The sequence below is a fragment of the Teleopsis dalmanni genome, chromosome 2, assembly GCF_002237135.1.
Source record: "Teleopsis dalmanni isolate 2A chromosome 2, ASM223713v2, whole genome shotgun sequence".
Classification (NCBI taxonomy): Eukaryota; Metazoa; Arthropoda; class Insecta; order Diptera; family Diopsidae; genus Teleopsis; species Teleopsis dalmanni.
The window spans coordinates 12,862,146-12,876,792 of record NC_051847.1 but is presented as its reverse complement, the minus strand read 5'-3'; the positions used below and the strand labels follow the sequence as shown (position 1 = coordinate 12,876,792).

The 14,647-nt window shown below is 29.7% G+C and overlaps 2 protein-coding genes across 2 annotated transcripts in view; one reads left to right on the top strand and one right to left on the bottom strand.

The window, feature by feature from the left end:
- LOC119673953 overlaps positions 1-14,647 on the top strand; it is a 32,224-nt gene that overhangs the window by 3,839 nt on the left and 13,738 nt on the right. The gene's annotated exons all lie outside the window — the stretch shown is intronic.
- On the bottom strand, positions 10,328-12,981 carry LOC119673954. Its single transcript, XM_038085072.1, has 4 exons — positions 12,587-12,981; positions 11,863-12,525; positions 10,970-11,142; positions 10,328-10,881 (listed from the first exon to the last, which is right to left on the bottom strand). Exons 1-4 carry the CDS (start codon positions 12,979-12,981, stop codon positions 10,328-10,330), a joined length of 1,785 nt encoding a protein of 594 aa, XP_037941000.1.

The following is a 14,647-nucleotide window of genomic DNA, read 5'->3' as shown; positions in this document are numbered from 1 at the left end:
TTGTGTTATATATTTTATCTTATATAAAAGACATATAAATGTTTATAATTGACCAGAGTCGTAGTTAGTGAATTTTATTTTATTTAAAGGGACTCTACTTCCTTTTTTTTCTTAAGTCCATGAAACAGTTTGTTCAGATTATATGGTAAATATTTTTTTTTTTTCAAAAAATTAAAAAACATCTGTATTGTATTTAGATCTAACGGGTGACACGGTTTTTGCATTGGTTTTTATACTGATGTTTCATAGGTATGGGATGAATGACATTCGAACTATAGTTTATAAAGCAATGTGGAAGTTAGTTGAGTTGATGTAAACTGGCACTTTTACTCTATGCTATATAGATGCATTTATTTCAATGTCCCACTGTATCTATAAGCTAGTTATTCTTATATTACCTTTATAAATATCTCTTGTTCTGATATACAATGAAACCGTGAAGAGTCTCGATGTCGCCGAATTTCAGTTTAAGTGAGTTTTGCTTCCGGCTACGTGTGATGTATAAAGCTTTTGTTTTCTTAATGTTTATTTTGATTTTCCATTTACGTGAATATTGGGCTATAAAGTTTTAGTGCTCTTATAGCGTCTTATAGCACAAATATGCATATCTGTTAATAATGACTTTTTATGGACTTGAAATACATATTTCATAAAACAAGCTTATGATCCGGTCGATCACGGATTATGATCGACTTATGATCACGGATTATCAAAATTTGGTATTAACATATGGTATAATAATATAATATACCGAGTATAGATCGCTCATAGAAGTCATTTTAACACTCAGCTGGGTCTTTAGTTTTTAAAAGAGAAATAATTGTTGAAAATTTGTGGACACTTACAAAATAGAGTGGTTTCTAAAAGTAATGAACTACAACAACAAAAATTTCTTTTATATTATTTTAAATAATTAAATTGTTGGCAAACCATACAGTTGTTTCAAGTATTGCCGAAATAGAGGCAATATTTTAATCTACTCATTTTATAAAATACAAGCATATATCCACATCCATTTGGAAAAGAAAGGAAGAGAAAGATGGTATTGAAAAAAAAATTTATATAAATCAATAGGAATGTGTATTAACAGTAAGTAATTAATAGAAACGTTTGGAAATATATTGTTGCAAAAGCGATGATCCATCCATAACTGTAGGTAGAAGAAATATTTAGTATAAGCAATAAGAGACTTATAAAAGGGAAGAATGGCTCACCCTAATCCATGCATTTTGAATTCCCTCCGCTGTGTAAGCCACCGTCTCTAGCTTAAAATGCTTGTTTAGAGAAATTATTATAAGTTAGAGCACTAACTTTTACTATTAAAATTTATCAAACTTCGACCCACATTTTTGTCAAATATTTATATATTTACGAATAGATAATATTTGGTCCCCCAACTAAATTTTTTTTTTGACACATTCAACGTATTTACGTTTCCATTCTATGCCAAGTGCAAAGGTAACTCCAAAAGTAACCTGGCGCGAATTTGATACGTCACGCTTGAAGCTATTTAATTTTCAGATAAAATTAAAAGTCCATTCAATAGTTAAAAATATGGAAATTTATAGTTTCATGAATTTTTTATATATATTTTTTTTTGTTGCATAACATTCTTAAATTGATAATTATTGTTTATACATTTAACGCTATTTATACTTTAATTAGCAACTGATCATATGAAAGATACTCTAAGCATCTGTTGTTTGCAAAAAATTTATAATTATTTTCGATAGATAAGTACTTTTCGTTATTGCATTGAGTTTGTATAATCAGATCTTGTTGAAGCAACGTTATTTACAGAAGGGACTAGGTTACCAAATGCAACAAAAGCATTTGATAGATTAACCTTGCGGGCAATCAAAGGATCAAAGCTGCATATTTTAGATAATATATACAACGTCAAAAAGAGATGTTTTCGCTAAGCTGTATTTACTAGTTTAGTACGTCAAAGATTATATGCATTTTTGAATAAATTCACATAGCCTATATTGTCTTTGGCTTAGTAAGATTTTCTAACGTTTGAGCAATAATTTATTTTACCTGCCAGTATCAAATTTATGAATATTTATCGCACTCCTTTTTGCATACAGCAGCAGCAGCAGCAGCAACTATTTCGAGGTCTGTTGTCAACAATTAGACAGTCGTCTAAGCGAAAAGCCTTTAGGTGAATGGTCCATATAACCAAAAATTTAAATACTGTAGATATTAAGCAAATGTGTCGTACTGCATTTCAAAATCCAAGCAACATTAAATATCTGATTTATGTGCAAAGCAGTTAATTTGTATTTAAATATTTAAATAATGGTAACACTTTTGGTAGCTGATTTATTGGACTATAAATAACCAATTAAAGTTGTTAAGAGAAAACCAGTCTAGACCCGCTGTCGTTATTCAATGTACATGAACTTTTTTGCAAAGTATACAAAATAAAATAAAATCTTATTTACAGGAAGAAATTGTGTATTTTGACATGTGCTTCAAGCCTCCGATCAAAACAACTTTTGGAGGCGTCCGTCTTGACCAGAAATTATTCGTATCAATGAAAATCTGTCAGGCAGGATAAAGCGATTAAAACAAAAATGTTCACTTATTTTTTAGTTTTTCTTAACATCACATAACGAAATATGTTTTTGTTTTTAATTATTCTTTAATTAAGGAATGAACATTTATTTATTAGAATAATATTTACTGCTTCTTTGTGTCTGGGGAAAATAATTTAATATTCCCGAATTATTTATATCAAGAAAGAGATGTACAATAATGTTTTATATTAATATTTACAAAAAAAAGTAGTATTAAATGAGCCAGATGTTTTTAAGGTAAATATTTATTTATCCATAATAATCTGTCTCATTATATTAATATTTACATAAGCTATTAACGCCATTAATTGCCTTTATTAAGTAACTAAACTGCAGGGCAAACATTACATAAATTGTTCAGCAATGAGATTAAATTCTTTTTTATTTTTTGTAAACAATTGAATTAATTTTTAAACAATTTTAAAATGTTACCTTCTTTACACATTGTTTACATTTTGCCACCGAATTTACTTTTTTAATTAATTTTACCCGAAAATGAAATGAGAGCATCTTTCAGCAAAGAACCACAATAAAGTCGCACAGTGTAGAATCAACAAAAAAATACTTTTTAGTAATTACCATAATCGTATTGTTAAATATAGACTGGATGATAGGGAAGATTGCAGAAGCTTCTTTTTATAAAAGTCAATTTTAAAGATAATCATGTTTTAAATTGAATGAATTACATGACAAATAACTTTTATTTTCTTTTTCTGTGGTGAGGAGGTGGAATGCTTTATGCACCGTCAAACCAAGCGACGCCGGAACGGTGTGTCCGACTCCTACTTTGTAGTATACGAACTAAAATACCCACTCTCCCGGGAACGATTTCGCATCCCTTGAATCCCTTGTAAGTTGGTCATCCATGCAATAGGCTTCTTGTAAAACCTGCGTCCAGACTCGCACTCCTGATCCGAATTGGAAAGTCATCAGATTACTCTTCGTTTTAGTTTAGTTTGCGTCCAGAACTTTTTTTTCCCCTTAGCACATTTCCGAAAAATTGTGTGATTTTATTTCAATTTTCTGTAATTTATTCTTTCTCCATGCCATCTTTCGCAGTTGAAGAAAGTATGCTCAGCATTGTCCTCAACAGATTTGCAGTATGTACAGTATGGCTGCTGCATCTGCAGTATGGCTGCTCTGCTTTTTGTGTTCTGTATACATATTTTCGAAAATATCTATGACTAGATAGGAACTGTGTGGCATAATAGTCAATCTCTCAATCACTAGTCAACTTTACCGTCTATCTTCCTCTTAATCAGAGTTTCACCGTTGTTGCCAGTTCTGGAAAGTTTGTTCTCTTATTTCTTGAAGACCTGTTGAGTTGTTTGTCGATCTCTGTTTATATTTATTTATGTTTTAATTAATACAACAAAAAATAATGCTGGCAATAAGAGTTAAATGAGCTAAACTATTCAATACAGTTTAAAATATCTAACTTCAGTCAAGAATTTAATATCAGACTTCACCAATAATAAGAATGAGAGTAAAGCTATTACTTTATCATTAAGTTTATTCTTTTTAAATCGTTTCTATTATACGAGCATTGACAAGTTACATTACTTGTAAGGTAGTCAAGTATTGAAACCTATTGATTTAATATAAATGTATCAATTATAACAATTTGTTAAATGTTTTCCTTTTTGTACGTAATGAGCAAAAAACTTATCTTAATTTGCAAACGACGTATCGGGCATAGTTGGTCTGTCAAATTGAAGTATGATTAAATGATATTTTCTAAATCGCCATAAATGAATGGCAAAAATCTATTTAATGTGTTAAATGACATTTTTTCGACGTCGACACGTTTGCGATCGCATTCACTCGAGTACTTAAAATCTGCTGATATGGTAGCTACTGGCTAGATATCGATAGTGGCTGTAGCACCGTCGGCCGCCGTAGGTAGGCATAAACTTAATGAGAAGCAAATACGAGTAGACATGACGCGATAAACAACAATTGTCAATCACATTTTATCACGTTTTCACGTTAAGACTTAATGATGCCGTTTTTGCATTTGGTAAATGAAAATTTTACTAAAATCTAAAAAATTAATTTAAAACTATTTGTGTGTTGAAGACATACAAATAGTATATATAGATTTGCAATCATAGCGTCGAACTTTGTGTCTTTACTATTAAAATGTGATCTTGCCTTGAAATCATACCTCAACTTTGTGATAATTTAATAACTTTATATATCAAATATTCCAAATATCTGACAAAAAACTATCTCAATTTAGAATAAGGGCGTATAAAAATGATTAAATTAAAAAATTGTTAGACAAATCTAACATCTCTTGTTATGTTTTACGTTCCTCAATTAAGTGACCTCAATCACTTACACTCTCCTATGTGGGTGAATGCATTTATGAATCACGATGCATTGTTTAATGTACTAATAAAGTTAGACATTTGCCATTCATAACAGAATGCTTTGAAGTTCCGCATATCTACCAGAGGCAATCAAATAGTTCTTTAATTTGAACAACTCAGTGTTGGATTCAAAGGAGTACTTACTATTGAAAATACAATATTATTGAGAGTATATTTCTCCACTTCTTCTTCGTTTAATAGACCATGAGTTAGTAACTAAAGCAATGCAAATCATTTATTGATACCTATAACAATAAGAGATACCAGGATTGTATAAACCTTTCAAAAGAAAAACTTAGAATCATAACAGGAATCCTAACAGGGCACTGTAGACTAAAACACTACCTTACAAAACTGAGTATACTTACAGATGCAAACTTCGGATTCTGTGAAGACAATGAGGAGTAGGCCACACATGTGCTGTTATAATGCCCTGCACTAATGCACATACGGAGTAGGCTCATGGGAATGTATATTCTTACGGAAGAGGCAATAACACTCTGTAAATCAAGTTCTATACTACTTTTTATTAACGCAACAGAGCTTAGAGATCTACTCTAAACCCAGAGGCACAATAGATCTGACGGTCGCAGTACCAGATCCCCTAACAGTAATAATAACTAAAGTGCTTCTACTCAACACCATCTGTGATATTTTCGGTGCTCCACTTTAACAAACGTTCCATTGAATTACGATAATATGTTGTTCAGATGATATTACATAAGTATAGTTTGAGATCCATCACATTTTTCTGATGAAGTACATATTGCAGTAGCTTTAAAAGAGTGCAATTATCTCGATTCTCAAGTTCTTTTTTCATCTTCATTTCTTTATAAGCTGCTTAACATTTTCGATTCTTAGAACTTCTTAAAAAAATACAGAATCAGATTTTATTGAACCAAAAAAATCATTAATAAGAAAACAACATAAACTGTTGGATTTTCTATACTTAGGGCGTTTTCGATTGGTAAATCTGAGGTAAATTCTTCATTTTAATTTAATGCGCTTTTAGTGCAATTTGCATTTTCAATTGGTAAATTTGGGGCAAAATGTATGACGCTCGAGATTAATTTATAACACTCTAGATATTTTGTCAGAGTAACAAGATTACACAGAAATTAACAGCTGTTTTATATGATTTGACAAATAAACAGAAATAAAATGTGATTTCGAAGAATATAAATGGCTACTAACCCTACTACAAAAATGTTAGATTACTCTAAAAATGTTCGACTGGGCAACAAAATTTGACAGATCTAAAATAAATCTAGATTGAATCCGGATTTACCAATCGAAAAGGCCATTAGTATACAAACTTATATTATGAACCGATCCATAGGCTCTGCATAAGATTCTCTTCAAGAATGCTACATTAAAGTACAATTTTATTAAATATGAATTCTTTTCTTCATATTATTTATTCTATTAGTATAGACATATTTTTCTTTTTATAAAGTTTTTGTTATAAAACGTAATTTATTTTGTTGTCGAACCGCAAAAAGTTTTTTTAAGCGAAGTTCAGTTGTGAGGACGTACGCGCCATGATTACTAATTAACTTATTAACTGCACTTAAATGTCTACTGTGTTGACAAAAGTCTGAAATATTGCAGTTTTTTTGTCAATTGGAAATAATGTTTTATTTATTAAGTAATGAAGTAGTACAATATTTTTTTATCTAGTGTCAAATGAATTTTAAGTACTCGTACTCATGCAACTAGTTGCCTGTTAAGTGTAGTATATTAACCTTATATCATACAAAATTACATGCTTACTATTTTATCTGTATCTGTATCTGCAGCAAATCTCCGTTTCGTTCCATACAGCAGTTTCTAAGAGTTCATCAGTTCGACATATAAGGTACCGTCAAGAAAAAATTTTACGTGTTTAAAATGAAAATGTTTTACTGGACAACTTGTAGCACCTTATTGCCATACATACGTGATGATCATAATTTCATAAAGATGAAATAATATTACATTTTATACTCATAAAGAAGTAGATCACTCTCAAATATGACAAGTTTAATTATACTGATAAGCATATTGCGAGAAAATAAGATAATTTATGTATTATTTAACCATTAAAGGTTAACCACAATATTTCTTAAAAAGGATATTTTTAATTTCCTTCAAATTAGTTACATGGAGTGAAAGTTAATAAGAAATATACAAAATTAAATAAAGTTCGAAAAAACATATATTCTCCAAGAAACAAAACTATATCTAAACACTTTTAGAAAGTCATTTATCCATTACTTTTTGTCATTGTTTTTGTATATTGAACTAACATATATCAGGTATATATTTTATAAAAAAATTTTATCAGTAGATGTTTGAAAACTACAGAGTATGTATGACACAGTGAAATCCGTCAAGACTTAAAAATTGAGGGAGTTAAACAGCATATGACGGATAGGGCTTTCAAACTATTTTTAACAATAGATGTTTTTTAGATTCCAGCACTAAAGAAACTAAAATAAACCGCAGCTGTGTTAATTCTGGTAGTTATGCGCGGCTTCAATGTTTTTCATAGTAAATATACCTATAATGTCATTTAAAAATATATCGCAGTTTAGCAAGTCATCCATAAAAGCACTCATCAGTAAAAGCCCAGTTAATTCCTTAATAGGAACCCATTTTAGCGGCTGTTTCAATGGATGAGTCAATAAAGTTAATAGTATCATTAGCATTGATCAAATGTGCTTGAAAGCAATGATTCTCGGATTATTAAAACAAAACAAGAGATTAATAATATAAACTAATATTAGAGTGCGTGAAACAAGATAATCGTGTATCTTTTCTATTTTGTAGCAAAAAAATATTTAGAAACAAATCATAAAAATCAAGTAGTTTATATAGAAGAAATATTAAAAATAATAAGGTCATTAGCTAAAGTTTGTTCAACCTTTGTAAAGCGCTATATGTTCAACAAGCATATGGTTGCGCTTTTCAAAGACTTTGCTGAGGGTTATTTTGAGGCTTAGAATGTCTCTTCTTTTTAATGAAATGTTTTAAAAAACATTAATACACTAAATTATCTTCAGTACACTAAACTGTACTGATTTATATGTATATAGTATTCTTGGCTTAATGATAACATAAAGTACGGATGTGTGATGAACGTTCAGCATATAAAATAATAAACTATTTATAATAAACTTTTTGATTATTACCGGGGTTATTTCGTTTTTTAACAAATAAATTTATAATAATGAAAATAAAAAAGTATCTTTTTTTAACTTATTGTACATTGAAGATGTTCCGAAATATAATGTAATGTAATGTAAATATCTTTTTTAAAAAATAAAAAATATAATTAAAATATTTAGAACGATCTTTGCATCGCATTAAATTTATTAAATATTATATATGTACATAGACGGATAACAGAATAAGCGCATTTCACACAAATTAATGTGTATTTTTTTATAAATTTTTTATAATTTTATGTGTAAAATAAATAACCAAAGCTCGGTAATAATAAAAAACTTATTGTAAATTAGTTATAAACTATCTACAATAAAATAATTTTATATTTCATGACTATAAAATTCTAAATGTTAAATTGCGTTTTGCAACAAGTAATATTCTATAAACTAATAGCTGTTAATAAATAAAACATTATGTTTTTTTTTTGCAAATTAAAAATTTTAACAATAAATAGTTAGTAATAATTTTGATTCACTCCAGCGCTTAACGTCAAATTTATTAATCAATTGCATTATGAATTATAAACATAATAACCTTTTAAGCTTCGCGTCTATTAATAAATCTATAGATTTGTTTATAAAATATAAATTACGAAAGTATATATATTCTGTAACAAAATAAACTTATTAGTTTGAAGGATCACATTTATAAGAAATATTAAATAAGTTAAGTTGCTTTCATTTGGCTATAGCAGTAAACTTTTAAGCTAGCTATATCTAGTGATAAATTTAACCTATATTCTATATAGACATCGTGAATATATTTTTAAAAATATAATAAACTCATTAATTTGATTGTACATACAATCAGTAAATACATTCAACTATATAATATACTATTTTTATATAGTGCTTATCATTTGAGATATTTTTGAATATTTTAGACCAATTAAAACTCTGGGAATTTTCATGACTGAAAACTCAATTAAATTTTAATACTAATAATATTCTATTAACGAATCAAAATCATTTTCATTAGTTGTGTCTTACAAAATTGCAACGCCTCAAATTCCATTTAAAAATATTAACCACACAAAAAACGAAAAATTGTATAAATTAAAATAAAATTCCAATAATGCCAAAATCATGTTGCGGATCATGTAATTGTTGATGAACATAAATTCATACCAAATAAAAACTATAACATGAAACAGCATAGATAAATTGCATTACAAGTGCACAATAGAAAAAATTTGTGAGCTACTTTCGGCATACAACGATCTTTGCATGGTACGTAGACGAATAACAGAGTAAGTGCATTTCATATAAGAAGTTCTCAAGATACATTAAAGTAATGTTGTTTTGGTCTTATTTGAATAGATTTACTAAGATCATGCAAAAAAATAAAATATGTTATTTAGTATTTTATAATAAAATATTTATCTACTATTACAGTATTCTATATCATATAGCGTACTTATCATATACGATTAGTTTTTTGCACAGATTTTGCTAGTGCTAATCTGTATTGAAAATATACAACTATGAATAGAATGAAGTGAATTTGGTCTTAGGTCTACAATTATTGCACATCTTTGTATAGTAGTAATTCCAAGCGTACGAGCATTACGCTACTCATTCAGTTCGAGTATACGCAAATTCGAGGATTTGGATGGAACACTTTAATCTTCATCTTCGTGGAGTATGTACCAGAAGATGACCAAAACTGAAAACTCTCTCAACAGGATTACAGTGCAATATTGTACTTAATAAAAGCATTTAAACTGTTAATTCACTTAACAACTGATAACAACTGCTTAGATTTTTGTTTTAAGTAGAATACTACCTCTTATCTAACCCAGTTGGAAATATGACTCTAACTTCTAAATATTTTTTGCTAACTGTTTAATCTTATCTATCCAAATTGTACAGAATTTTTGTATCTCGATATAGGAAAGGAAATGTAACCAAGTAAAAATGCAATATAGCAATAACATATATGACTAAATAAAACATCTATATACATTTAGCTAGGTATATCTATTATAACACTTCATCAAGTTTATTATCAACTAATAATTATAAAAATATTTATTAAATTTATTATACGAGTATATCTGTTTAAATTTAGTTCAATTTATTTTCGCATTTATATTACTTAACCCATTAAAACTCTAATAAATCTAATTGATCAATTTAATAACTATTTTAAGTATGAAGTCTATTTTCTTAATCTTAATGCTGCATATATACCTAAACATGTCAGTGACGCTACAAATCCCAAACTGCCAATCAAGTTAATTATTTGGAAATTTTTCATATGCTCCTGGTCTTCTTTTTTTTCGTCATCTATAACAGTTGTTGCATTCATATTTGGCATTAGCACTCGAAAGGCTATAGTTGATATTTCTGAAATTTCAGTATCATTATCCATAGTTGCCTTACGCTCCAAGTCATCCGTATTGCGTTTTCGTCTACCTAAATTGTTAACGCTGCACTCTTGAGTACTTATGTAGCAATCATGTTGTTCCAAACAACCATGTATACGCATGGTCATAACCACTTCGTCACCACTGCGCATACCTTGAAACATGACTGCTTTAAAAGCTAATTTATGTCCCAAGGGTGGATCATATACAGGTGGCTGTGTACAAATACTCTGCATAGAAGGATTGACACAACCATTTGTAGTTATAAGATTGGCTAAATTTAGTAATTCACCAGAAGGAGCAATCCGCTGTAAGCTAACATCACTCAGTTTAGTGTAATTCCAACCTAACGCAAAGCAAATAAAAATATGGTTAAAATAATTTTGTTATAGCCTTAATCTCTTTATTACTAGTTTCTTCTATAACCTACTCACCATCTCCTGTCAGCACATGCGCACGCAATAACAAATCTTCACCAAGTTGTACTGCTCCATTCGCTGGTAAATGCTGTGTAAATCCATTATTAGACTTGCGCAGCAGCTCAATATGAGTCCGGAAAGTGTTCTGACTGCCACCGTGTGCGTAAGTACCTGTATTCCGCGCTTGACTAAAAATTTTATTAAAATATGAAATTGATTTAAAAATGTTAATTTGCAAAAAACAACAAACAATTATTTGGTACTGAAGAGGAAATAATTAAAAATAAATTATTGTACTTTTTTGTAATTTACATTATTCTGTAACTTCACACTATAGAGTTGCGTAGGATCAAACAACAAAAAAACGATCAGTGATATCTAGCGCCTATTTTTGTGCTATTAATAGGTTATTAATAAATTTTTTATATTTTGATTGATTTATTAATAATAAAATTGTTTTATCACTTTTTATTTATTTTGAATAATTTTATATAATTATTTATGCAATATATTATTTTTATTTATTATATTTTTTATGAAACGAATCAAATTATTTTAGTGTACTTCATAGACACTCTCATTCTACCCTAATATTATATATGTCTAGATTTTCCTACAGCTTCGATTTTACTATCTTTTTTAACTTATCATACTTGTTGCACATTTATAAATTAGTAGTGAGAAACAATTTAAACCCTTATATAGGTATACTGGAAAAGAACCTCCAACCCTACAATGTATGTTTATATAAGTAGCTTACTCAGAACGAACGATAAATAGATACATTGAAAGATTAATAATCTACTATTGAATCCTTTTAATATACTTCACTCATATCAGACTACAAGTCTGTAGTCTGCCATATATTTAATATACACTATCAAACTATATTTAATTTTAACACTTACGCATCATTAGCAACACCTATTTTGAGGGCATGCGTTTTAACAGCTATACGATCCTGTGTCTTACAATGTAATGTCATGATTGCATCTGCACTTGTGCGCATACCCCGTATAGCTGGAAAACGCAATCTCAAGCACAGGTCCTTACCACATTTGCGTACACCACACTTTTCAAAATCCTCTTCAGCTATATCAACCAAAACATAACTACGCGATAGTTTCAACTCGCAGCGTTTATCATTAGAATCGCTGTCTACTGTTGGTGTGGCAGCAATAAAACTCTCAACTTTCAACACAGTCCGGAAGAAACCAACAGTGTCATGTTGTCGTTGCTGTTGCTGTTGTTGTTGTTGCAGACAACGCATTTCTTTAACTTGAACACGTAAAGGTATCTGACTGTTTTCTACACCCACAGGTGTCTCAAAAGTAATTACATCCCGTGGTGGTAGATAAGCAGGAGCTGGAGTTGAAGGTGGTAGAGCGATGTTTACTGGTGTAGGAGCATTGTAATCGTAACCAGGTCCTACTTGTATAGGTGGTTGCACTATAATCTCCTCCATATTGAGCGGTGGTATTAACTCCGGCGGGTCTAATACAATTATTGGACTTGGACGCTCAGTCGTTGTAGTAGTAGTTGTCGGCCTTGCATATTGATAACCCTGTTGACTTCAAAAAAAAATTGTATTTATTATTTTTTTTTAAACTTCTTAGATGTTATTTTATGTACTTGGTAGGTGGTGGTTTTGGACTCTCATAGTTTGGACGTTCAAGTTCGGGTGGTAGATATTGATTTCTAATTGGTATAAAATTGTGTTCTTTAGCGTTACGATTTTCTACTATTTCTGGTAGTGTAAATTCTGTGGTTGTTGTTGTTGTGGGTGCTACTGGTGAATGTGTGGACACTGGATAACCTGCTTGTACAGGTGGTGGCGCTGCATATAATCCTTGATCTTGTTGCACTGTCGGCTGAAATGCTATTTGAAATGGAAACGTATGTCCTGGATGCCCATGGAAAAAACTTAATTCAGGCGCAAAAAAATGTGATACATCAGATTTCGATTCTTCGACTATTAAAGCAATGAGTAACAATAATAAAAAAGACACTACATGTTTCGGCTTCATGGTTGAAATAACACTGTCGAAAATTTATGAAATTTTCGTTTTTATAAACCTTTTACGCTTTGAACCTATATGTATTGAAGCGTGATCATGTTGACATTTAAAAAAAAAGTCGTGTGTTGGAAAAATGTTTCCAATTCTATGCTAAAATCGTTAAAATTTACTTTCATTCAAATTTAAAAAAAACTCACTAGCGTTAAAAGTTTTAAAACACGGTTTTTATGTCATTTTGTGTCAATCGCAGTAAACTCAACTTTCCTTCACCACGATTTTTCAAAATTGGATCAAAATATTGGGACAGGTTCAGTTGACAAATTTTATTTTAACTGCTAAGTCAGAAATATTTTGGTACCTTCAGTATTGATTTTTATTTCTTAATTAAGGTCACAATAAAAATAATTATATTGAGCTTCATTCAATGCAAAAACTAGGAAGAATATTATGTTTTTGCATAAATATACTCTACAATTTCTAAATTATAAAGAACCTCAATTTAATTCTATGGAGTGGCATAGTTCTTCGTGAAGTTTAGAGAACCTTTATACCTTATAGAAAGTTATTATTAATGATCCATATTTCATTTGCTATACCTTAAGAAAGCATCATTTGACAGGAGTTATAATCCCTATACATAAATTATTACAAAGCAATATAAACATATAAAAGTAGTTGAAATGCGATCAATATTATCGTTTCATATCTAATAGATCATAAAGCTACTTACACTTATTATAAAGTGAATCTGTATTATAGGCCATTTTGGTCCGCTATTTGGTTAAATCTTACTGCTCTCTGTCCTTAGTTATCTGTATTCCGTTGTTTGCTGTTGTTGCTGACATTATGGTGACACAAATATTCAATTTTTTTTACAATTTTTAGATAATCAACATACACAAAATAAAATAGAAACTAGGAAGGAAGATATTTCGTTGAAGTTAACACACATAATTAATTTCTTTGTGTGACTTCTTGGTTTACGTACTGTTTCAAAAAAATACGATGATCTTTCTATTCATACCTTTAACAAGTTCCACTGACTAAGCCAAAGATTGACATTGTTCCTCTCAATACGTCACTGCCAATTGACTCAAGATTAAAAGCTCTTCAACAATTCTTCAGATCTGCTAAAGCGATGTAATTATTTAAATAAAATAGTTTCAAAATAAAAGCGAAATAGATTGCCATGTTCAAATCAGGTGTACTTAGAGGAAAGAGTTAAACTTCTAGCTATTTTCAACTCCATTAAACCAAATTTCTCAATTGACTCACTCATTTATATTTTAGATCTCTCTCTTTTTAACCGTTTAATGCATAGAGACCTCGATTTCCACTGTTACACCATTATATGTTAATCCGAATATACTAAATTGTTGAAACCCTTCCACTTTAGTTCTTTAGTAAAATTATTACTCATAAATTGCTTAGCTCTTGCGTTTATCTAATTGGAAAAGTACATGAACATTTCATAAGTTATTGGCCATTAATTTCTGCTTCATTAATAAATTGCATCTTGTAGCACATGTAATGAGCACTTGTAAAATGTAATTTCAACTTTTTACAACTACAATGCATCCAAATTCTTCTGTCTTTTTTATGGCCTTAACTGGACGCATAAATCATTTCTGAATGACGTCTGGTACATATGCTGACAAGTAATGACAGCTCTTTT